The 23,178-nt window shown below is 43.2% G+C and overlaps 1 protein-coding gene across 3 annotated transcripts in view; it reads left to right on the top strand.

The window, feature by feature from the left end:
* The first annotated feature begins 275 nt into the window (after positions 1 to 275).
* Positions 276 to 23,178, top strand: part of TRIO (trio Rho guanine nucleotide exchange factor) — a 260,312-nt gene continuing 237,409 nt past the window's right edge. For all 3 annotated transcript variants that reach the window (XM_067290998.1, XM_067291001.1, XM_067291002.1), the window contains exon 1: positions 276 to 455. In XM_067290998.1, the coding sequence (XP_067147099.1) occupies positions 335 to 455 (121 nt within the window). In that variant the 5' untranslated portion in view covers positions 276 to 334. The remainder of the gene's footprint in view (positions 456 to 23,178) is intronic.

Raw genomic sequence — 23,178 nt, 5'->3', positions numbered from 1 at the left:
CGGCCCTCCCCATGCCGTCGTTGTCGTCCTGCTGCCGGTGCTGCGATTGTCTGCGCCCCGGCTGCCGCCCGCCCGCAAGCGCTGCCGCGGTGCCTGCGCACGCCGCCGCCTAGGTGGCTGCGGGGGGCGCTCCCGGGGCTGCCATTCCGCGCATACCTCCATGTCCCTGCGCTCGCCGGAGCCGCCAGCCGCCGCCCCCGCCAGGAGGTGAAGCCGCCGCCCGCAGCGCAGAGCCCGGCGCGCCCGGCCCGCGCCGCCGGCCGCGGAGCCGTGAGCGGGGCGGCGCGGCGGGGCCGCTGCTGGGGGGTCTCGCCCGCCGCCGCACACAGCAGCCATGAGCAGCGCCGCCACCACCGCCTCCAGCGCCGCCGCCACCACGGCCGGCAGCGGCGCGGGGGAAGGGGCCGAGGAGGCGGCCAAGGACTCGGCGGACATAGCGGCGTTTTTCCGATCCGGTGAGTGCGGCCCCTTCACCGGGGAGGCGGGCAGGGCTGGGGAAGGGGCCGCGGCCAGGCCGCGGCTGAAGGCGATTGCGAGGCGACATGTCCCTCCCGCGGGAGGGGGCAGCCGGCTTTGTCAGGTGCCGGGGGGGGGGGTCTGCCCTCCCCTGCCCACGGGGGCCGTCCGGGGCGGGCGGGCGCCCCTGGGCGAGCGCGGGCGGCCTCGGCTGTGTTCGTCCTCCCCGAGCGCCGCCTCGGGGGGGGCCCGGCCGGGCGGCGGCGCCCCGCGGCCTCCCGGGCGGGGGAGAGGGAACAAGGAGCGCTGCCGCTGCGAGGGGGGAGCGGCGCCCCTTCGCGTCGGGTCCGGCGGCGCGTGGGTCCTGCCGCGAGGAGCGAGGCGTTAACGGCTGGGGCGCGGGGGCGGGGGCCGCGCGCGGGGCGCCGCTGGCAGGTGCGGCCGCTCGCCGCCGCGGCCCGGCGGCGGGGTGCCCCGAGGCGGCGGCCGCCGCCGCGCTTCGCCCCCGGGGGGGGGGGGAAGCGGCCGTCCTCCGCGTGAGCTGGGCGCGGGGAGCCGGCGCCGCGGCCCGGCCGGGGCTTCCCGGCGGGCGGCGAGATGACACGGCTATAAAAGGTAATGCGCGGCCAGCCGCGCAGCGCCGGGGCCGTGATGCCGGTGGCGATCGAGGGCAGGGGTGGGAGAGGGGAACGTTCAAAACGGGTATTTATAGCGGGAAGGAGGAGGAGGGAAAAAAAAAAAAAGCGCTAAGGGATTTCCCTGTCTCCGCGAAGGGAGCAGCAGCGGGAGCCGGGCTGCGGCGGCTCGCGTGCTCCCGGCTGGGCGCTGGGGAGGGGAAGGGAGAGCGGGGGCAGCCCGCTGCCGCCATGAAACATGGAGGCCGCCGCCTCGCCCGCTCGGCGTTTCCCCTCGGTACGCCGGCGTGCCGCCGGTGGTGCCCTCCTCCCCTGCTCTGCCCTGAGCTGCCCTGCTGCGGCGGGACCCGGCCGGGCCGGGCGCCGGCTCCCTTTGGATGCCTAAAAGGAGCGGGCGAGCGAGGAAAATGCAGACTCACCGCTGGGAAGAGGAAGGTGGTGGCCGGTTCGGTGTGTGAATAACTAAATAAATTTAAAAAAACCCAAACCCTGTGTTAATTGGGTTTTTGAGGAAAGTCAAAAGTGGTGTAATCAGTGCTGCTCGCGGTCCGCGTAGTTGCTGTTGAATCTGTCTGGTTTAAGGCGTATGAGGGAAGAGGTGTGATCTGCAGCAGGCATTGCTGAAGCGGGGTACTCTAGGCGTTTGCGTGGACAGACGGTCTGAATGGTGGGTTAAGTCCCCTGTGAAGCATCTGTGATGCTCCCTCGGAAACCTGTTTTGCATGGCACTGATGAGCATGAAACTCCTTGTCGAATCGAGAGGCTGGCCTCGGTGGAAAAGGGACTGGTTTTGTTCATTCTCAGGGGAAAAAAAATCATGTTGAAAGCAAAATGATGGATGCCAGTACTAGGCTTACAGTCTGCCTAGCGTGGTTACAAATAGGTACACATTGTCTGGTAATCCTGCATTTCTGAAGATCCTGCCAGCTGTATTAATAGGCAGCTTCCACATTTGTGTGTGGGTAGAGGGATGACACAGGCTTGATTAGCTCGTGAGCTGTGCGGTGGTGACTTCTGATACTGATGACTTTTGATAACAATGAAGTTGCATTAGCTCAGTCTTGCGATAACTGCAAATCTCAAAGCAGCAGAAGGACATGCCAAATGCTTATTGAAAACCTCTTAGACCGTATTTAACAACTATGGCATTCTAATTTCTGTGTGTGCCTACAGGGGTTGCCTCGTTCAGCCTGGGCTGTGACATGCTCTGGAAGATGTTCTGGCTTCTCTGCTGGGCTTTGGGAGTGGGAAGAGCTCCTTATGTTCCGCCTCCGTTCTCTAGGTCGTGATCCGCTTTTCTGTAAGAAAAGGGTCTGTTAGGAGATGTTGGTGCCTCCTTTTGTTTGGACAGGAGGTTTTCTTTTATTTTGGTGAAATGCAAAAGGGAATGTCTTGAAGCAACAAAGTGTGGCTGGACATAGTGATCAATGAAAAAGCAAAAAGCTTAGTTTGGTGTATGGGGTTGCAGACAAAATATTTTTCTCTTTATAGTATTTACAGTGACAAATGCTTCCTTTTTCCTGTCACTTGCAGAGAATGTCAGCAAAGCTGTAACTGTTACTTAGAAAATAAGTAAAAACATGACTGTGTTTTCCAGGAGGAAAAGAAAAATCCCAAATGATGAGTTTTAACCTCAAATTAGTTAAATTGGTCAGCTGCACTACCAGTGGGATTATTAGCTTTCCCCCTGTCTGTTTGTAATACTAAGGCTGAAGTAAAATTAGAGCAGCCTAACAAATGGAATTTTGTTATTTGGGAGATACTTTGTTGGAGTATTGGCCTGCTGATAGGTTCAAATTTCTTGAAATGTGTACATTTCCAGTTTCTGTTTTGGTTATGTAAAGGTAAAGTCGCTCTGAGTTGTTGTGTAAATAAGTTTCAATTGAAATTCTAAGAGAGGTTCCAGAAGAAAGAAGCTAAACTGGAAGTGAGGTAGTAGTATGAAAACAGAATGTGTCATGAATTTGAATGAGGAATACCTTTACAGGAATTGGAGGACAGTGAGGCAGCATACTTTGTTACCTATTTGATACCTAAATATTATTATCTGAAGTTGAAAATAATGAGAACACCTTGTTAGATCGGTCGCCTTGTTTGTGGCAGGATTGAAGAATAAAACTGCCTAACAAGCAGAGTTGGTGCCAAACATGGTGATTACATTTGGACTGAGAAAACTCAGTGGTTGTAGGAAGTGCCTTTCTATCTTATATGTAAACTGGAGATTAGAGATGACTGTCTAAACTGTCAGAAAGGGTATGTTTTGAGCTGAGAATGTATAGACAAGCATCACTTTTTATTTCTTTTTAATTAAAAAGACTATTTCCATGCATTTAAAATGATCAGTAGAATCCCTTAAAATTCTTCAAAGACGTGAAAACGAACTATTACTATATGAAAAATTAGTGGCAGGGACTGGGTTTAGGGGTGTTGATGTATGTGTTTAAAGATGCTAGGTCTATTCTGAATCAAAAAATATTATGATAAAACTTTTCAAAATGTATTCTAAGTTTTAACTTAAAATCAAGTATATTCTGAAAGGCTGAAAAAAGTTATTGCATGAACATACTTTTATGGAAGGGTAGGCTTTTAGTAAGTATGGGTGTGAAGTTGAATTTGAGGGACTATCATCAATGCATGGCTTACAAGACAGTAAGTGTACAGGGTTTTCTGTTGTTGTTTTGACTTTTTTCTTAAAAAAAAAAAAAAAAAGCTTTTGCAGCTTCAAGTCTTTAGTACTTTGGGAAGGTGACACCCAAAACAGGCAACTGACATGAAGGGACAACCCTCATTCTTGCCCCCTGATGTATAAATCACACTATTATAACATCTTCCTTCAAATCAAACAATTTTTGCTAGTTGGAGTTCATGAGTTTTGCTTTTGTGCATAATAAACAAAACTTTTCCCATCTAGCGTAGAAGAGATTAGCAAAAAGAGTAAAAGAGATATTGGTCATATCTTTAGTAACTAAATTAACTTTCTGGGAAGATGGAGAGATCTATGAATAACAAAGGGTGTAGAGAAAAAGGCTTGTAAGCACTTCAGTCAACCCTTGGCTAGATGGTATAGCAAGTACCTCTTACAAATGATTCTGAAAGTCTCAGTGGGAAAAACAAAAACAAACCAAACAGGCCATTAACTATTAATTCTTCACGATTTTGTGATGGAAGTGGATGTATTTGTTATTTCCCATAAGATATATCCAGGGTGAGTGACTTCAGCAAGCAGTGCAGTTACTTCATTCATGTATGGACTAATGATACCGTTTTCAAAGCGACTGAGAAGACTCTTCTTGCTACTACCTATTTATTAGCGAACTTGCCATATTTCAAGAAGGAGCAAAATTTACATGCTGAGCAAGGGGCAGGGGCCTTTTTGGCAGAGACTGAAATGCCGGAAAAACAAAGGAAAAATGAGGCAGGCTCTGGAAGGCTTCTCAGTAAAGATGTTAACTACTCAAGTTTTGCGAAATCAAATCCAACCTAACTGTTGTTGATTGTTATTGATGACTTGAGCTGGGAAAACAAAAAGGTAGGGGAATTTTTCCAAAGTGTGAAAATGAATGTAGGCAGATGGCAGAAATCTTTCCTCAGGAGGAGGAATATGTTTGTAAGGTTAAGGCATAGTGGGTCTGAAGCAGAGGGGCGTTCTCAATACAGCGTTCAGTGTTCCACCTCTCTTCAAAGGGGAGTGAAAGAACAAGGTAGCCAGAATAGCTTTGAATGGTACCTGCTTCTAACATTGTAAACTTATTCTTTGTTGGTGGTGCTTATGTATGTACTTCTTAATGTAAGCTTAATGATGAGAGAATTTTAAGCTTTGAACTACATGAAGGTACTAAAATGTCTATGCCAGTATATTACAAAAATGGGATGCTGAAATACGTTGTAATTATGGGCATGTAGTTGAAGACTTCTGCAAATACTAGTGACTTGAGAGATTTGGATCAATCTGCTTAAAGTTTTGGTTGGACAAAATGTTGCTTCTTGTAGCCTTAACTGATCATTTCTTGTGTAGCTGAGAGTGTATATGGAGTATAAATGAGAGTGGTAAAAATGTATAATTGTTTTTTTTTTTAATATAGCAATCTTGTGATTTGCTCACTTTCTGTGGACAGCACTTAACAAATAATACTGTAAAGATACAAATCAAAAGATTTGCTTAGAAATGTAGGATTTCAAGTTTAGGGGGAGAAACTATGTTTTGCTTCTCCCTGGTCATCTTGTTTTATATACAGTTGTCTTGCTTGCTTTACATTAGTGTCTATGTGATAGAGGTTGGAAAGCTGACTGCCCATGGTAGACAATATTAAAAATTCTACTGAAGCAGAGAAAGGTCTCCTGGGAAGGGGAGGGGAAGGATTATATGTAAAAGTAAGCATACTACTAAAAAGAAGCTAACATTTTCATGAATAATTAAAAAAAAATCCTGCTAGCTTTTAAATTGTGGATAAAATAGCTTTTATATTAGGTGTCAAAAAAAAAAATATTTTTTTTAAAGCAGATTTCAGCTTAAATCCATGAAGCAGAACACACAACATGTAAAGTTAAGATGACTTCTAGAGTTTCAGTGAAGGTAGGACCTTTCTAAGATGGTTCCTCCATCTCCTGCCAGTATGTAGTAGTTAACTTACAGTGAATGTAGTCAGAGCTGTGGTTGTGTGGGTTACTTGGCATTACAGTTGGAACAGAATAGCTACGAATGTCTAATAAAAAGAATCTAATGGTGAAGCTGAAAGTGAAGTACTGGCCAGCTACATTGGTGGTAAACTCACAGCCCCCCCCCTCCACCCCCAGCCCCCAGTATCTCCATGCTGTCCTCTGCAAGGCCTCTTGGCCTCATGGTCGTGAGGAGCTATGCATGTTTGGGGATTTAATGAAGTGGTGAGGTATGTGGAGAATATAAAGTATCAAACAAGTTAGCAGCTCTTTCCTGCAGCTTAGAGTGAGTGATGCCAGCATTATGGAGTGCATAGGTCAATTGCTGCTAGTTACTGGAGAAGTGTATGGACATCAACTTTACGAAGCTAATGGGTAGCAATATGTGCACAAGTTACACAGCAGAAGAAATAGGATAGTAACAGTGTAGGGAGCTTGAAGAGAGAATGAAGATACATGTTTCTCTGAGAACTTTTAAATGGTTGGCAGACTATTTTGCTTTCCCTCTGCTCTGGAAGCACTTTTGCTGGTAGGGTGACCGCAGCTCTCGGGGGTGGCAGAGCAGATCATTTCAAGATATTAAAACCTCTTAATTTTTTATTAAAAAAATAAATAAATCTGGTATCTACTTTTCAAGACTCTTATTTTGTCCTCTTGAGTTGCATTGCTAAGGGAGAAGGTTGTAGCAGTATAGCTGTCATTAGTACTGGTCAAACCAGGTTAAAAAAGAAGCAGGTCCTGTTGTTAAGTTTTGAATTCAATTCCAGCAGTGTCCTTTATAATAAGATGGTAAAATTGAGGGGGGAAAAAAACACAATAAAAAAAAGTGATTTGAAAAGAAAAATTGTAAAAGAAATAGAGAAATGTCACAACTTGATAGCTGCTGGTGTGCAGAACTAAAATTACTGCAGAAACAATGAAACAACAGTGGAGAAGTTATTCTGGGAATAGTGTTGTTGGATTGACTTCTCCTGGAGCAATGCACAGGAGGACAGGGCATTTCAGTGTAAGATGCAACAGCTGTGGTACACAACAGCAACTGCATGTAGTGTGGAACAGCCAAATATTTTGGGGGGATACTGAAGGACAGTGTGAGATAGAGGTTTGGTTATATTTGAAAGGGCAAGAAGCAGAAGTCATGAACGTTTCTGAGAGGGGACAGAGCATTACTTGTAACATCTGTGATAGCTGCACAGTTAACAAACTCACTGTACATCTGAAGTGGAAGTAAATGGGAGGTGGAGAAAAGCTGTTTTTGAGAGGAGGATGAGTTGGTGTTAAGGGTTCATGTGCTCAGAACTAAGCATTAGAAAGGAGTTGGTAGAACTGGAGTAAGACGTGGTATAGCTAAGGCTTTCGTAGTTTGCAGAACTTGATCACTGGGTGGACAAAGCAGGGAGTAAATGTTTCTTAAAGAAGTGGTTTCTCTCCTGTTAAATACGTACCATAGCAACACAGCACACACAAGTAATTTCATTGACTGTTAGGACAAAAACTGAAATCTCATGTGGCTTCCAAGAGCTTTTCAATGAAAAATGACCATGTAAGCGAATAAAGTCTGAACAAGGACAGGAAATATCTTCCCCCACCTGATCCCCAATATTAGAGAGAAATTATTAATGTTGCTCTGCTCTTTTGCAATTAAAAAAAAATGTAAAGAATTCAATTGTCAACAAATGGAGCTGTTTTGAATGCAGAACACCATTAGATCAGTTTATTAGTAGGGTGAAATTGCACTGCGATTGTGCCCTGCAACTTGAATAAAAAAAAGTGAGATCACTGTGAAATAGCTGCATGTGGTCAGCAAAAGTGTTAAAATAGGAAAGCACATTAAAACTTTGGAAATGCAATAGTGGGTGAGTGATAGTCTTTTGAAAGTGGGTGATGATTCTGCTGAGAACAAAGGAAACCAATTTTCCTGCCTGATGTTGGTGAGAACTAAGTGTAATCAAAAAAAAAAAAAAAAGCTACCAGTTAGAATAAGAAACTACTTCAAAACTAACAACTAAAATGTCCATGTCTCCTTGTTTTTTCTCATAAAGAAATTTGCTTGATTTGGAGAAGAGACTTTGTTTAACTTTTAAACGTTTTTCTTGGTGCAGAGAAATCAAAAAGTAGACTACTGGTGAAGTAATACACATGATCTGCAAAGCTGAGTCATATTCCTTCAGGAAGGATACTGCTGTTTTGAGAAAACAGATCACTTACCCAGCAGTGAGGAGGAGGAATTAAAATGACAAGGAACAATTCAAGTGCTTTTAGCAGTAGACACTACAGTGCATTAAAGCATCCATTTCTCAGGCTCTGGAATAGGTTGTTATATTGATATACAAAGAGGAGGGTCATAAATGAGTTGTGTCCACAAAGTTTCACCAGCCCATGTGACAAGAGCCTATAGACTTTGCTTTAAAGATATGAATCCTTTCCAGTGGCTTATCTGCTAAATGGGTACTCTAACTCATCTGAAACTGGAGCTGCAGATCCCAGCTGCTTGTGGTTACACAGAGGAGGAGGAGATAACCTAATTGCCTTTTGGGCATTTGTTTAAAAAGTAGGGCAGTTTTCCAAGGCTGCTGAATTGAGTCTTCTCAAATCGTTTAGTTAAATTTGTTTCATCTCCTTATGTTGTTGTTACTACCATGCATAAGGGCAGTAGCATTGATTAATAATAATAATAATAAAAAAATCGCAAATACCTAACACACTTTCCTACTGAGCAGTGCTGAACTGTGCATCTTGCTGGTAGTTTGAATGTGATGTTTTGTAACCCGGACCTTAAAGAAGGCCTGAACTTAGTAGTTTTGGAGTGTTTGGGTTTTTGTCTTCTTGAGAGGAAGAAGGGACCTTTGCAGGGAGGTGAGAAAATTCCTCAAGTTTTGTGTCTGTTAAGGATAATAAGATAATAAGGAAATGAGATGTAAATCTTTGGCAGAAAACTGGGTTTCCAGCACTCAAGATATGCTGGTAGTTTGTTTTGTCTGGTATGTTTTATGTTCAAGTATTTCAACAGGGTGCTCGTTTAATTCTTACAAATACACGTAGGAGTCGGGTTAATGTTATCAGCTTGTGTAACAGAGTCAGAATATGAGGCTGAGTTTCAGGAAAGTTTGTTTTATCAATTTGCATGAATACATATGTGTGTGTGTATTTATATGCTGCCGAACAAAATATTTGGTGTGGTTTGAAAACTGAATTTGCATGATGAATCTTTAAACAAAAAGCTGGGGAAAGTATTCTGGGCTGTAGAGACCTTGACAGCACTATTGTGGCTGAGTCTAGTGGCCTGGATTCTAGTCTAACTGAGCCTCAATCACTCGTGTTTCCTTGTTGTCTCAGTACACCTGTGAGCAATAATAGTGATTCTTGAGGTGTCTGCAGATTGTAAACAACTGCTAGTGTTTTTGTAGCTAACTTCATACATGCCTGTTTAGCGACTGGAGCACTTGGGGGTCTGATAAGTGAAATGAGATTTTATGAATGCTGAAAACGAACAGGATGTGTTAACTACCCACTTGTTTTTACCTTGCTCTACCTCATTTTTTGCATAAGAGCCAATCAAAATCCGAAAAACTTGCACTTTTTTTACTGAATGCCTGCATTTTTGGACATCAGTAAAACTATAGCCACGTGAGATGCTTGTCAAGGCGTTAGGTCAGTTAAAAGCTTCTCACTAAGCTTTGCTTTAGATCATGTAACTGGTAAATAACTTTGAGGCTGTCAAAGACTAGGCAATGTTTCTGCTTAGATTTCTTGAAAAAAGAAAATCATCAAATGCGGAAGCTTGTTTTCAGAGCCAAAGCAGATGTTAGCTCTTGGGAGGAAATGAGGTGATGTTTCTTAAATTTCAGTCTAGATGATACAGGGAGAATACATCAAGACCAGCAGCTTTAACATCCTAAGAAGAGAATGAGAATAAATGCAATCTTTAGATACTAAATACTACTTAGCTAACCTCCTGTTGGTTCTGCTGTACTTACAGTGAAGACTTGCCTGTACCTTACTGGATATAACTTTTTAATGAAAGTGTTAAGGTAATAGGTCCTTTGCTTTCCAAATGTTCATCTTGTCACTCGGTTTTGGACGTGTTGGGTTATTTAACATTTAGCGCAAAGATGACTTAGTTTGCTGAGATCATAAAGATGCCCCTCCCTCTTCTGAAAATTTAGTCTAAGGTATTTCAGTTGAAATGTCTTGGCCTTTTATAGTTCTTCTGAAATTAGAAAAATAGATATCTGCAGTTGAAGGCACTCAAAAAAAAAAAAAAAGGGGTGGGGGGAGAGCTGCCAGTAAATAAAGGTGAATTGAAATATAAGTTGACTGTGAATAGTCCTATTCTATGCAAAAGCTGCTCACCCTTGGAATGTTGAAAGTAGAACTTAAACACCTAAGCTTTTATCTCTGCCTTCATTCATTTGTTTTATTGATGTTAGTTAGCAGCTTCATTTTGGTTGCCCATTTTGTGTCAGATTTGTTCCAAAATGATGGAAATGGCATGCTTACACCATTAGCTTGTGCTCCTGCTTTGCACCCCTTGGAGTCACACCTCAAGTACCAGTTCTCCACAGGTAAAGCTACTTGCTAGACTTGAACTTGACATGGCTTGCAAAGATCAAAGAGGGCATGAGTCCTGTGCATTATTGACTGACAAGGGTTTACATGGGCCAGGCTTCTGTAAGGACAGCAAAGACAAGGCTAACTAAAATCCTTTTAGGACAATGGCACCTTTTCAGATGGAAAGATGAGGTCAGCCATAATGGCTTATGTAGTAACTTGTTGATTGCCTTGTTAATGCTTAATTAAAAAATATTAGAGACAGGCTTTTCCAAATTTAGTGGAAGGTTATCTTTGGAAGGAAAGAAAGGAATAGTGTCACTTGATTGAATTTCTTGGCTCAGTGGCTGAGAACTAAATTACAAACCTGACCTTCATCTTTGTTCCTGTTATGGGAAAATTCGACTTTGTCTATTGAATTACCAAGGCAGCAGAGCTAAGCCAAGCCTACTTTTAAGAAACTGATAAAATAAGGGTTGGCAAGTGATCCTTGCAGAGAGGGATAGCCATGACATGCTGTTGCCTGTTGGTGCAGAAAGAGCAGTATCTTCTGTAGTATGCTGCAGGGCCTGGAGTCAGGCTTTGCCATCCTTAACTCAAAACAAGGCTACAGCTCAGCCAACAATAACCACTTGGTGTGTGTACAGCTACTTCTTATTCTTTTCTATCCTGGAATCAGATGCATCCTTCCTAGCCAAAGGGAAACATTTGGGAAGCTGTGACGCATTTACACAGATGAAGGAAGGAAATGTCCAAAAGAGTCAAAAGCTAAAATTAGATCAGTTTACTGAGTTGAACGCTGGGTGGGAATTGAAGAACTAAATAGAAATCTAAATTTATACCTTTGTTAATTACATAACTGCATAATATCATCCTTTCTATTCCCTCCTCTCCCTGCCCCCCTCTCCCCCCCCCCCAACTTTCTACTGGACTACTTCGGGTAAAGACTAATGTCAAGCCTTCTAAGATTGCTTTTAAGTAGGAGACAGCACTAAGAAGTCTGATCATCTCTGATTACTGTTATAGCACAGTTCTCTCTCCAGAAATGTAAATAAAGTATTGCCTGGACTCTTTTTTTTTTTCTTTTCTTTTCTTTCTTTCTTAAGTGCTCCACTGTGGAAGTGAGATCTCCTGATCCTACTGAGCAGGAGGTTTAAGGCAGTAATTGATTTTTTTTTTTGGCCTCAACATCTGAGAGATTAAAAAAAGCAGTAGTCCCCTCCCTTCCCCCCGGCTTTTTCAAGAGGTAGTAAATTTGCATTTAGCTGAATCTGATGTAAAAATGTAAGGTAGCATTTAAGCCCAGGTGTTTAAGAATTGATTTGTGTGATGCAAGTATCTCTAAAAGACTTGCCTTCTGCCCTACCACAAACCCTAGTTTGGGAGGCATCAGCCTGCCTTTGTGATTAAGAAAAAATAAGCTTGTTGGAGTGTTTAAAAATTGTCTTAAACACAAGAGAACACTGAAAAAACTCTCAATGTGCGAAGAGCATTCTAGATTGTTTCTCTTAGATGACCAAAATAGAGCCATCAAAATCACAGTGAGCAAACTTCCTTTCCTTGTCCCTGGAGCAGTACTGTGTTTTTTGGGGGAGGGCAACCCACACAATATTGCTGATTAATAATTGTCCTTTTCCAGCCTGACAGAGAGGGGCCAGTGCAGACAAATCCCTGTGATTCTGAATTTGTCAGCTGCCAGTGAAGAAGAGCTCTTTTACCATGCTATGTATAATTCTAAGCTCTCCAGGAAATGTAACAGGAACTTATGAGTTAGAATGGTAGCATCCAAGGAATCAGGAGTTGCCTTAAAAAGAGTTGATGCGCATTGTAAATGTACTAAGTGGTATAGATTACAGTGTATAACTTCAAGCAATAACTGCCCCCTCCCCCCAGAGATGAAGGGTTTTTGTCCTAATAAATTTACATTTAATACCTTCCCTTTTCTTACTATATTGCCTGCTATAAAATGTTTACTTGTCAGATGTATAAAGTGCTGTGCTCGTTTGTTTTGTTTTTTCTTTTCCCAGAGGAGCTTGAGAACATTTTTGCAAGGTTGTTTTGAACAAATTTGGTTTATTTGATTACTAAAATAGTATCTGTTCCAAGCAGCAATTCATCTGTTGAAGTGGTACATGATTTGTAGAAAACTGACCCGAATACGCACAGTAGTGGTATAATGTGCCAATTTAAACTTTGTATTTAAGGACTATATTGTGATAACGTAGTATGTGGCAACTACTATTTTTAAAATCCCATTTCTGTAGAATATGCTTTTGGATTGGATCTTTCCATGTTGCTGTATCTCATAGTGCTAACTCAATATTGTGAATTTAGAGCTGTAAAAGTTTTTGAAAGACCAATTGGTTAGCTGAGGTGATAAATTAATTGGTGAAGCTTCTGCTTGTAGGCAAGGTTGTGATGTAGAATCTGGGCAGGACATTCCCTGGACGTGTACTGCAAGGTAGCATCAAGAGAGGGATCAAAGAGCAGGAAGCTATTGCTCTCCGTGATCTTGTAGATGGCCTCTAAGCAATGAAGAGGAAGTTGTAGAGTCCTACATTGAGTGTGTGAAGGTGAGGATGAATATACCTTAACATTAAGGCAGAGCACTTAATGGATAGCCTTCAAATTGTCTGAGCAGCCTGAGCACAGTTCCCTTCTATGCGTACAGTGTTATGCTACAGCTCTCTCGTGTTGATACAGCCCAGAATAAGATGAGTGTGTTTGATCACAAGCAGGCAACATAGTATCCTAGGCTTTAATTTGTTTCTTTGTGCAATGTTTTCAAGCACTTGGCATTGGAATCTCCCTCTTACTCACCTCCTTTGCTAATATGCTGTATTCTGGCTTGTGTTCTAGCTACAAAACTTCAGATAGCAGGGTGCATAAACTGGCTGTTTTGGGTTCTCCTGGTTTAATGAGACTTGCCTAACAGCAGGAGAGATGAGTATCAGAGGAAGGATAGCCATCTTTTTCCAGAGTGGCTTTTTACTGTTTTCATTGTAGTCCTCACTTGTGTGATCACTTCTTTTGTTCCTTTTGCTCAATAGATAAGACAGAAGTCCAACAGACAATAAACTCAATCACTTGGCATCAGTGTTCATCTCCATAGGAGGTCCATTTTGTGCACAGAGATAAGTAGGGGGTCCTATGGAGAAGCGCTGCATGGTTTGAGTGTCAAAGCGTGTGTGCTGCATTGACAAATAGGGGTTGCACAGGAAGCGTTAATGCTACATTACCTAGTTTTTGAGTGCTTTTTGTGGCAGCTTCAATCAAGCCTGGTCCTAGCTCAATTAAGTCGTTGTTCCGTGTGTGTGTAAAGTTTTCATTTAATACCATAGTGGATGACAGTAGTCTTAGCGGACTACAATGGACTACTGTGTTATAGCAGAGCTATTCTGGGAGTAGAAGTGCATTAATTCACTACATGATATTGAGCAAGGCAGCCGTGTAAGCTGCTTTTTTTATGGAGACGTCGATTACAGGAAAGCATCTCTTCAGATAAACACAAATTAAATACTCTACCAGGAGAGTTTTTTGACAAAAAAAACCCCAGTACACTCAACTTAAATTTGCCATGTAGTGCTAGCTTATTCAACAAAAACTTATTTTGAATCGACTTGTTTGAGCATCAGGTCAATTCTGTCACTTTTTTTTTTTTAAAGCAAGGTGTAAAAATTGTCAAATGTCAAGGAGGAAAAAGGAACCAAATGTCAAATTATCTTTTCATAAGCTTATATATAATTAAAATCTAAATGATGTAAAGTGCCTTTGTATGAGGGGAAGCCTTGCCCAACCTAATGGGCTACATTTAAAGTGCAACACCCCCCTTGAATAGTAGATAACACTGAAAGACTTAAGTGGAAATACATGCTAATGAGTGACTTAAGTTACTGTACTAATTCTTTTCCAGCTATGTGGGATATATTAAGTGTACAGGTGGTAAAATTGCCACTTTAATAAGAAGCTTTCTAAACTGAGCAGTCATGTTATCTACAAAGAAGGTCACAAATGGAGATGAAGGGATTTCTCTTTTTAGGATAGCAAAGAATTACATGGCTGTGTAAAAGCCATATTACTCCTGTTTGGTGGAATAGAAGTTAGCTGGATATGTGAAATAACTGCTTCCATAGTAAACTAAATCTGGTAATGCAGTGAAATGGATCCCTGATTAAAAGGTGGCTAGGAAGATAGGTAATTAACAGACATAAAACATCCCCGTATCTCCATAGTGGAGTTGCTCACCAAAGGTGACAAGCATTTGGAAGAGTCAGAGTTGTATTTAAAAATTTCAATATTCATTAGTTTCCAAGCCCTTTTGTCAGAGATTGGTTCTCTTAGGCTGTGTGCTGGTCAAAAGCTAAGTGTGGTATTACCATCTACTATATTAAATACAAGAATGGGATAATTCTATTTAAATGTTGAATTTCTCATCCAAGTGTCTCTTCCTTTTGAAGAAGATTTAAAGAATTAGGTCAGGATCCAAGTCAAAGTTCAAGGTTTCTGTTACGCTGTTGATAGTGCAGGAGAGGGGAGGGAAGACGTGAGCAAAACAGCAGCTCTCACTGGGGACTAATTGAGCAGTTTCTAACCAGTGAGGTAGGACTTTGAGTGAGTTGTTGAGCATGTGATAGTTGAAGCAGAGCTCCAGAGAATAAACCCTGCTGTACTTATCTTGGTTCTGCCTGAATATATTCAAGAATTGTCACTGCCATGAGAACTAGTCTTCATACTTGACCTAGGGGCAGGCAGGAACATATCTAAGATGAGGGATGAGAGAAAATCTAGCAAGGTGAAGATAACAGGCAGGTCAGGGTGCGGGAGTTTGCTCATAGAAATATTGGAAATCTGCATGCTACCTACCTACTGCAAAAGCCTCTGTCTTTTTTTTTGTGGTTAAGGTCTTATATGAAAACTGAAATAGAACTAAATGTTCTACTAATGTGCATAGGCAGATTAAGAGATGCAAAGGAGCCTGATTTTTCACAGGCCATTTGACAGAAAATGTACCGTTTCCTTGAAGCAACTACTGATTTTTAAGGCAAAAGGGAAGGTTTTTTTGGATGAAGTAGAGCACAAGAAGGGTGAATAAAGGCAGAAGAATGGGAGGGTGGTACTGGTTACCAAATGCAGAAATTGCTGGTGCTGTGAGGTCCCAAAGGGAACTGACACTTGGAAGGACCAGGGAGGTGAGTTACCTTTTGCAGCTTCCATGCTGCTCGGACGTTTGTATTGCAGATAAGAAGCACAAGCTCTAAAGAGGCCTTCCCTTAAGTAGGTATAACACTTTTTCATTCCCTGAAGAGAAGAGCAAGAAAGAGGAAAGGAAAACTTGAATAAATTCCTTAGTTTTGTACTGTAAAGTGCAATCTTGATGACATAACTTGAGAGTAAGTTACCGTTTACCTCTGTTAACCTCAAAAATGACCTTTTTTCATACCACTCTTCCTCAGATTCCTGCCATTCACAGTAGAAACTTATTGTCTGGCCTTTTGTTGGAAGAGCAGTTCAGTTGTTCCAGAAGTCCATTGATACAGTCTTAGCTCTCCAGAAACCCCAGTAGGTAAACAACTCTGTGGTTAGTCCCCTTTCAGTAGTCTCAGATTTGCCAAAAGATTGCTGCAAAGGATATATAAGAGGCTGTATTAAGGTTAACAAATCTTTTTAGATTATCTCTAGATAATGATCTCATTGAGGTCACATGAGATTCCTAATCACATCTTTGAATTGATTTGGACTGTAGAACTTGGGAGCAGAAGAATAAAGCTTCCTTTCCAGCTGGAGAAGTGTCATAACTGTAGGAAAATAAAGTGCTCTGAGAGTGGTGGTGCTGACTACTTGTTTTGCTGACAGTTGCCTCTTTTTAAGGAGACTGATCAAAATCTACTGCATCAATAAATGCATGTTCCCTAATGAATAAGCGATTATGACTAATTTCAGGCTGACTTCTTCCCATGGAGTTTTTTCTTCATCAAAGAGAACTTCTCTTCAAAAAGAAATAGTGTGAGATGTGAAGCATGCATTGCCTTGAATTGAACTATAAAGAGGCAACTAAATCACCTTCGTATTGATTGTTGCCTTCTAATAAGGTATCGTTGGAGGAAAAGATGACATAATTAATGTAAAGGTAGCTTTCTGAAAAGGACAGTCCTGTAGCTGAAAAACTGAAGTTGAATGAAAAGAAAAGAGCTGACTAGAGTTTACTCCCTGGGCTACTTAAAATTTCAAAGTTAATGTATTTTGAGATGTTGCTTTGATGTCAATCTTGGATCTAATCCTGCAGTGCATAATTAGAATTGTCCTTCCCTGTGATTTTTAAAGTGCTTGTAACTGCCTTCAGTTTAGCACAGAAAGTGGGTATGGTCACAGTAGTTCTCAAGTAGCAACTATTGAAGCCCTGTGTAAGCCTATTATACATGCAGATTATCTAGTCTTAACAGCATTCAGGTGTGTAAAAGTAGGAATATATTGCCATAAGAATTATCCAAACCACAACCCCTACCTTTTTGCTCTCTGTCTTTAATTTGAGCAGGTATATACGGTGTTCCTATTGCATGTCCTGCTTTCATGGCTTATTTGGTCAGAGTTCTGATTCCATCAAGAGTACTTCAGTCAGTGTCTTAAATTAAATATCAATACTGCAACACTCCAAGCTAGTGGAAGAAATTGTCTGTTATCCAAAGGTGTGAATTTACTAATTGTTTGATAGCTTGAAATTGTTCTTAATTAACAGCATAAGTTTTGTAAAGATAGCTGTGTATTAATGCGCTGATTTTCCTGTAAAATTGGCCTTGCCAAAGGGATGCTTTGTGATGGCATCCTATCATGATAGGAATGGAAAAAACTGATTAGCGCAAAGAGGCTTGCGTTTATGTGCAGGGTTTGTTTTGGGGAAAAAAAATAAAAAATCCATATTGTTTAGAAGAAACAAAAGTATGAGGGTAGAAATTTATAGCAAATGTAATGCACAGTTCTAAACAGGATCCTAGATATCCCTCATAAGAGCCTAGCTTTGATCTAAAACTTGAAAATAAGTGCTTGTGCTGCCAGTGGTTCCCCCTGTGAACGTGTTCTGATCTGACTTTTAAAAGTTGTAATAGCTTCTAAAGCTAGAAATTGTTAGTCAAGTTTTGCTGAGGCTTGCTGTCTGATATAGTATACTTTTTGGGGGGCTCTTTAGCTGTCTGGGGCTGCTTGCCTGTTGCCCCCCTGCCTCTTAGAACTGGTTTGGAAGATCCCTTGAAGCCAAGGCTCCATGCCGGACTTTACTGTGCTTAGTACAAGGGTCCTGTGGTCAGACTGGCTCCTATGCGTGAGGAAAAAATAGATTGGAATACAGGCTACACAATTTGAATTCCTGAGGAGAAAGAGGTCGCACGTGTTGTCTTTAAAACAATTTTAGTCACTATGTCTCTGCCTTTCCCTTAAGCTTTCAGATCCCTGTTTGAATATGGCCTCAATTAAATAACTGTCCTTTGAAGGAAGTCCTTTGCTTGATATACAGTTGGTATACTTGGAACATTAGGGCATCAGTTAGGATCCAAAATTAGGAACCACTTGGGATGGATAGTGCCACTTGGACATTGAAGAGAACATTGTCTCTTTTAAAAGCTTTCTGAAATGGCCAACTTTGAAAATGAGGTACATCCTTATTGCATGAAAGAAAGTGCTTGCTTCTCAGTTTCACCTTATAACAACAAAGGTGAAGTGATATTGTATGTTGAAGACAGTGCAAGTTGAAAGAGGAGAGCCATGTGCTCCTTACTTGCTGCCTCTTTGCCCTCTGTCTCTCCTCACCAGCTCACAGATGTAGGAGGAAAAGCTCAAAGTTGACTCAAAGAGGGGAGAGAGCATCTCACTCCAAAACCAGTAATAAACATGTCGGTGGCAGAACAATATTGTTTTAATGTGGCCAAGGCTCTGTTCTGTCCTTTGTACCAAATTCCCCAATTCCATCCTGTTTAAAAACAGCTGTATCAGCCTGGATTCTAGGCACATTGTGCTCATTGCCACAGCACGCGGGTCTTTGCCAACAGGTTGGCCAACCTGGTAAGGAGGGCTTTAAACTAGGAAAGATGGGGGAAGGGGAGAGTTATAGTGACAGGGTAGTTGGCAAAAGACTGCTCAAGTCAGGATGCCTCCAACAGGTGAATGCAGCCAGGGAAGTGCGCATGGGATGTGGCTATGGAGGACCCTCTTGTATCCCTCCTGGGAAACCTGCATGCTCGATCACCTCCCTGAAATGCCTGTACACCAATGCACGCAGCTTGGGGAACAAACAGGAAGAACTAGAGATGTGTGTGCGGTCGCAGGGCCATGATCTCATTGCCATTACAGAGACATGGTGGGATAGCTCGCATGACTGGAGTGCTGTCATGGATGGCTACGTACTTTTTAGGAAAGACAGGCCAGGAAAGCGAGGTGGTGGAGTTGCTCTTTATGTGAGAGAGCAACTGGAATGTATGGAGCTGTGCCTAGGGGTGGATGAAGAGCGAGTCGAGAGCTTATGGGTAAGGATCAAAGGGCAGGCTAATAGAGGTGACACTGTTGTGGGTGTTTACTACAGGCCACCTGATCAGGATGAGGAAGTGGATGAGGCCTTCTACAGACAGCTGGAAGTAGCCTCACAATCCCAGGCCCTGGTTCTCATGGGGGACTTCAACCACCCTGATATCTGCTGGAAAGACAACACAGCTAGGCACAAACAGTCCTGGAGATTCCTGCAGAGCATTGGTGACAACTTCTTGACCCAGGTGGTGGAGGAGCCAACAAGGAGAGGTGTGCTGCTGGACCTCGTACTAACAAACAAAGAAGGACTGGTGGAAGATGTGAAGGTTGGGGGCTGCCTTGGCTGCAGTGACCATGAGATGGTAGAGTTCAGGATCCTGCGAGGAGGCAGCAGGGCACCAAGTAGGATCGCAACCCTGGACTTCAGGAGAGCAAACTTTGTCCTCTTCAGGGACCTACTTGGAGGAATCTCATGGGTGAGGACCCTGGAAGGAAGGAGTGTTCAAGAGAGTTGGTTAATATTCAAACATCACTTCCTCCAGGCTCAAGAGCGGTGCATCCCTATGAGTAAGAAGTCAAGCAAAGGGGGCAGGAGACCTGCATGGATGAGCAAGGAGCTCCTGGCAAAACTCAACCAGAAGAAGGAAGTCTACAGAAAGTGGAAAGGGGGACAGGCCACTTGGGAGGAATATAGGAATGTTGTCAGAGTATGCAGGGATGCGACGAGGAAGGCTAAGGCCCGTTTGGAATTAAATCTGGCTAGAGATGTCAAGGACAACAAGAAGGGCTTCTTCAAATACATCAGCAGCAAGAGGAAGACTAGGGAAAACGTGGGCCCTTTGCTGAATGGGGTGGGTGCCCTGGTGACGAAGGATGCAGAGAAGGCAGAGTTACTGAATGCCTTCTTTGCTTCAGTCTTTACTGCTCAGGCCAGCCCTCAGGAGCCCCAGACCCTGGAGGCAAGAGAGAAAGTCTGGAGAGAGGAAGACTTTCCCTTGGTGGAGGAGGAGTGGGTTAGAGATCATTTAAGCAAACTTGACACCCACAAATCCATGGGCCCTGATGGGATGCACCCACGAGTGCTGAGGGAGCTGGCGGATGTTATTGCTAAGCCACTCTCCATCATCTTTGAAAGGTCATGGAGAACAGGAGAGGTGCCCGAGGACTGGAAGAAAGCCAATGTCACCCCAGTCTTCAAAAAGGGCAAGAAGGAGGACCCAGGGAACTACAGGCCAGTCAGCCTCACCTGCATCCCTGGAAAGGTGATGGAGCAGCTCATCCTGGAAGCCATCTCCACGCATGTGGAGGAAAAGAAGGTGATCAGGAGTAGTCAGCATGGCTTCACCAAGGGGAAATCATGCCTAACCAATCTGATAGCCTTCTCTGATGGAATGACTGGCTGGGTAGATGAGGGGAGAGCAGTGGATGTTGTCTGCCTTGACTTCAGCAAGGCTTTTGACACTGTCTCCCATAGAATCCTCATAGACAAGCTCAGGAAGTGTGGGTTAGATGAGTGGACAGTGAGGTGGATTGAGAACTGGCTGAATGGCAGAGCTCAGAGAGTTGTGATCAGTGGTACAGAGTCTAGTTGGAGGCCTGTAGCTAGCGGTGTCCCCCAGGGGTCAGTCCTGGGTCCAGTCTTGTTCAACTTCTTCATCAATGACCTGGATGAAGGCACAGAGTGCACACTCAGCACGTTTGCTGATGATACAAAACTGGGAGGAGTGGCCGATACGCCAGAGGGCTGTGCTGCCATTCAAAGAGACTTGGACAGGCTGGAGAGGTGGGCAGAGAGGAACCTCATGAAATTCAACAAAGGGAAGTGCAGGGTCCTGCACCTGGGGAGGAATAACCCCATGCAGCAGTACAGGTTGGGGGTTGACCTGCTGGAAAGCAGCTCTGCTGAGAAGGACCTGGGAGTGCTGGTGGACACCAAGTTAAGTATGAGGCAGCAATGTGCCCTTGTGGCCCAGAAGGCCAATGGTATCCTGGGCTGCATCAGAAAGAGTGTTGCCAGCAGGTCGAGGGAAGTGATTCTCCCCCTCTACTCAGCCCTGGTGAGGCCACATCTGGAGTACTGCGTCCAGTTCTGGGCTCCCCAGTACAAGAGGGATGTGGCACTACTGGAGCAAGTCCAGTGAAGGGCCACAAAGATGATTAGGGGACTGGAGCATCTCTCTTATGAGGAAAGGCTGAGAGAGCTGGGCCTGTTTAGCCTGGAGAAGAGAAGGCTGAGAGGGGATCTTATCAATGTGTACAAGTATCTGAAGGGAGGGTGTCGAGAGGATGGGACCAGACTCTTTTCAGTGGTGCCCAGCAACAGGACGCGAGGCAATGGGCACAAACTGAAACACAGACAGTTCCATCTGAACATGAGGAAAAACTTTTTCACTGTGAGGGTGACAGAGCACTGGAACAGGTTGCCCCGAGAGGTGGTGGAGTCTCCTTCTCTGGAGATATTCAAAATGCGCCTGGATGCAATCCTGTGCAATGTGCTCTAGGTGACCCTGGTGGAGCAGGGGGGTTGGACTAGATGATCTCCAGAGGTCCCTTCCAACCTCAGTGATTCTGTGATTCTGTGATTCTGTATCCATATCAATTGATTGGTACAGCTGTTTCAGCAAAAAAAAGAGAGCTAAGGAGGCTAATGTGGCATTGGCTATGAGATAGCAAGTCTGGTAGCAGAGCTGTTAAAGCTGGTCAGGCACATGTGGAGTTACAAGAAGAGAAGGTAGAATTAGGGAGAGGGCTCTTAGCTGTTGAAGCTCAAATTGCTTTTGGGAGCTTGACAGTGGAGGAAGATACAACTGTCCAGCCAAACAGTGCCAGGTGACTTGGATCCAAACATACAGTTGTTAAATAGTAAAGATGAATTTCAACCAACTGTGTAACCAGCGGGTGCTAAGGAACTTAATGTCAGCTTTTGCAGACTCTCTCATTGTGTCAGGCAATATAGAAGGTTAGGCTTAACTTGCTTGATTAAAGGAAATACCTTATTTCCAGTAATGCTTGAGCTAACATGCATGGCACTACTGTGATTTGAACTTTAAAATAAAATTTGAGCTAGCTGCTCTACATTTGCTCTCTGACAAATTTCTGTGACTTGTACTGGACTGGTTGTGGGCAAGCAGGGAAGGGAGAGCACTTCATTTTTTCAGTAATTGTATAATTAAATTCATTGGTGGTAGGCCAAGGATACTGATCACAAGGGTTGGTGCTGAATCAGAAGGAACGCTTTAAATGGCACTCTGTTAAACAGAAACATAATTGCTCTCTTTTTCCCCTTCTTGGCTTATTGGATGACTGAATTGCTCATTTCATACATGACTTTGAATGTGACTGGAGCTGTGAATCAGTATTTGTTAGAGTTCTGCATCCGGCTTATGTTCTGATTTCCCTTTTCGGAGCTTGAGAGGCTGTCTGTGTTATTGCTAACTGTGTAATGAAAATCCTCTTAAACTCTCCTTGTTATGAGTGGGTGAAAATGTTTGGCAAACACATGAATCAATAATTGCTTATTTGCTTCACTGCCGCTTTTCAAAAGCAGCACTGTCCTTTTTGCATTTGCACAAATAACCAATGTCTGTTCCCAAACTGATAATTAACAGGGGCAGATAACTTTAGACTTTCCTTCACAAAGTCGTTCTACAACTGCCCCTCTTTCTGCAACTGCTCTGGTTTATTTCATCCCTCATCTTTCATCAACTGCAGCAAGGCTTGCATCAAAGTTACAATAGGTTATATGCAGTTAAAAAAACCTGATGATCATTTTAAAGTTATTTATTGGTTTACCCTGCTGCTGAAATGCCTGCAGCTCTGTGCATGAAAAAAAAATGAGTAAACTGAAAGAAGGCTATTAAGAGGGGAAATAAACGGTTGTCTCTATATGACGAAAAACATTGCATGTAACTTGTAAGTTTTCATAAAGAAGAGACTGGATTTTTAATGGCCTAGTCTAATGTGTCCATTTTGTTTTGCTGTTGCTGGCTGAAATTGAAAATTAAAATGAGGGGAAAAATATCTTAATGATTACAGTTTTCCCTTGGGAACTACTTCAGTTGTGGCTTTCTCATAAGAGAGATTGTGGCTTCCTTTCTATTTCTGTGGCATGAAAATACAGATTTGCGTAGCCAGTTTAACTTAAGAATATTCTCGATGCCAGTCTTGGAAAATAAAAAAAAACCTTCCAGGTAATGCTTGCATTTTAAGGAAGTCTCTACCTGAATCAGATTGCCGTCTTCATGTGACCTTTGCCAAAAGTAATTGGAATAGTACATGTGCAATATAGTAAGGAGAGGACAAAATAATCTATTTTCATGTAAAATATATATATATATTTTTTCACTTCTGTAGTGAAAAGGCAAGCTTTCAA

Source organism: Apteryx mantelli, chromosome 2, assembly GCF_036417845.1.
Source record: "Apteryx mantelli isolate bAptMan1 chromosome 2, bAptMan1.hap1, whole genome shotgun sequence".
Classification (NCBI taxonomy): Eukaryota; Metazoa; Chordata; class Aves; order Apterygiformes; family Apterygidae; genus Apteryx; species Apteryx mantelli.
The sequence above is the reverse complement of the archived record's forward strand: the minus strand, read 5'-3'. Positions and strand labels throughout refer to the sequence as shown.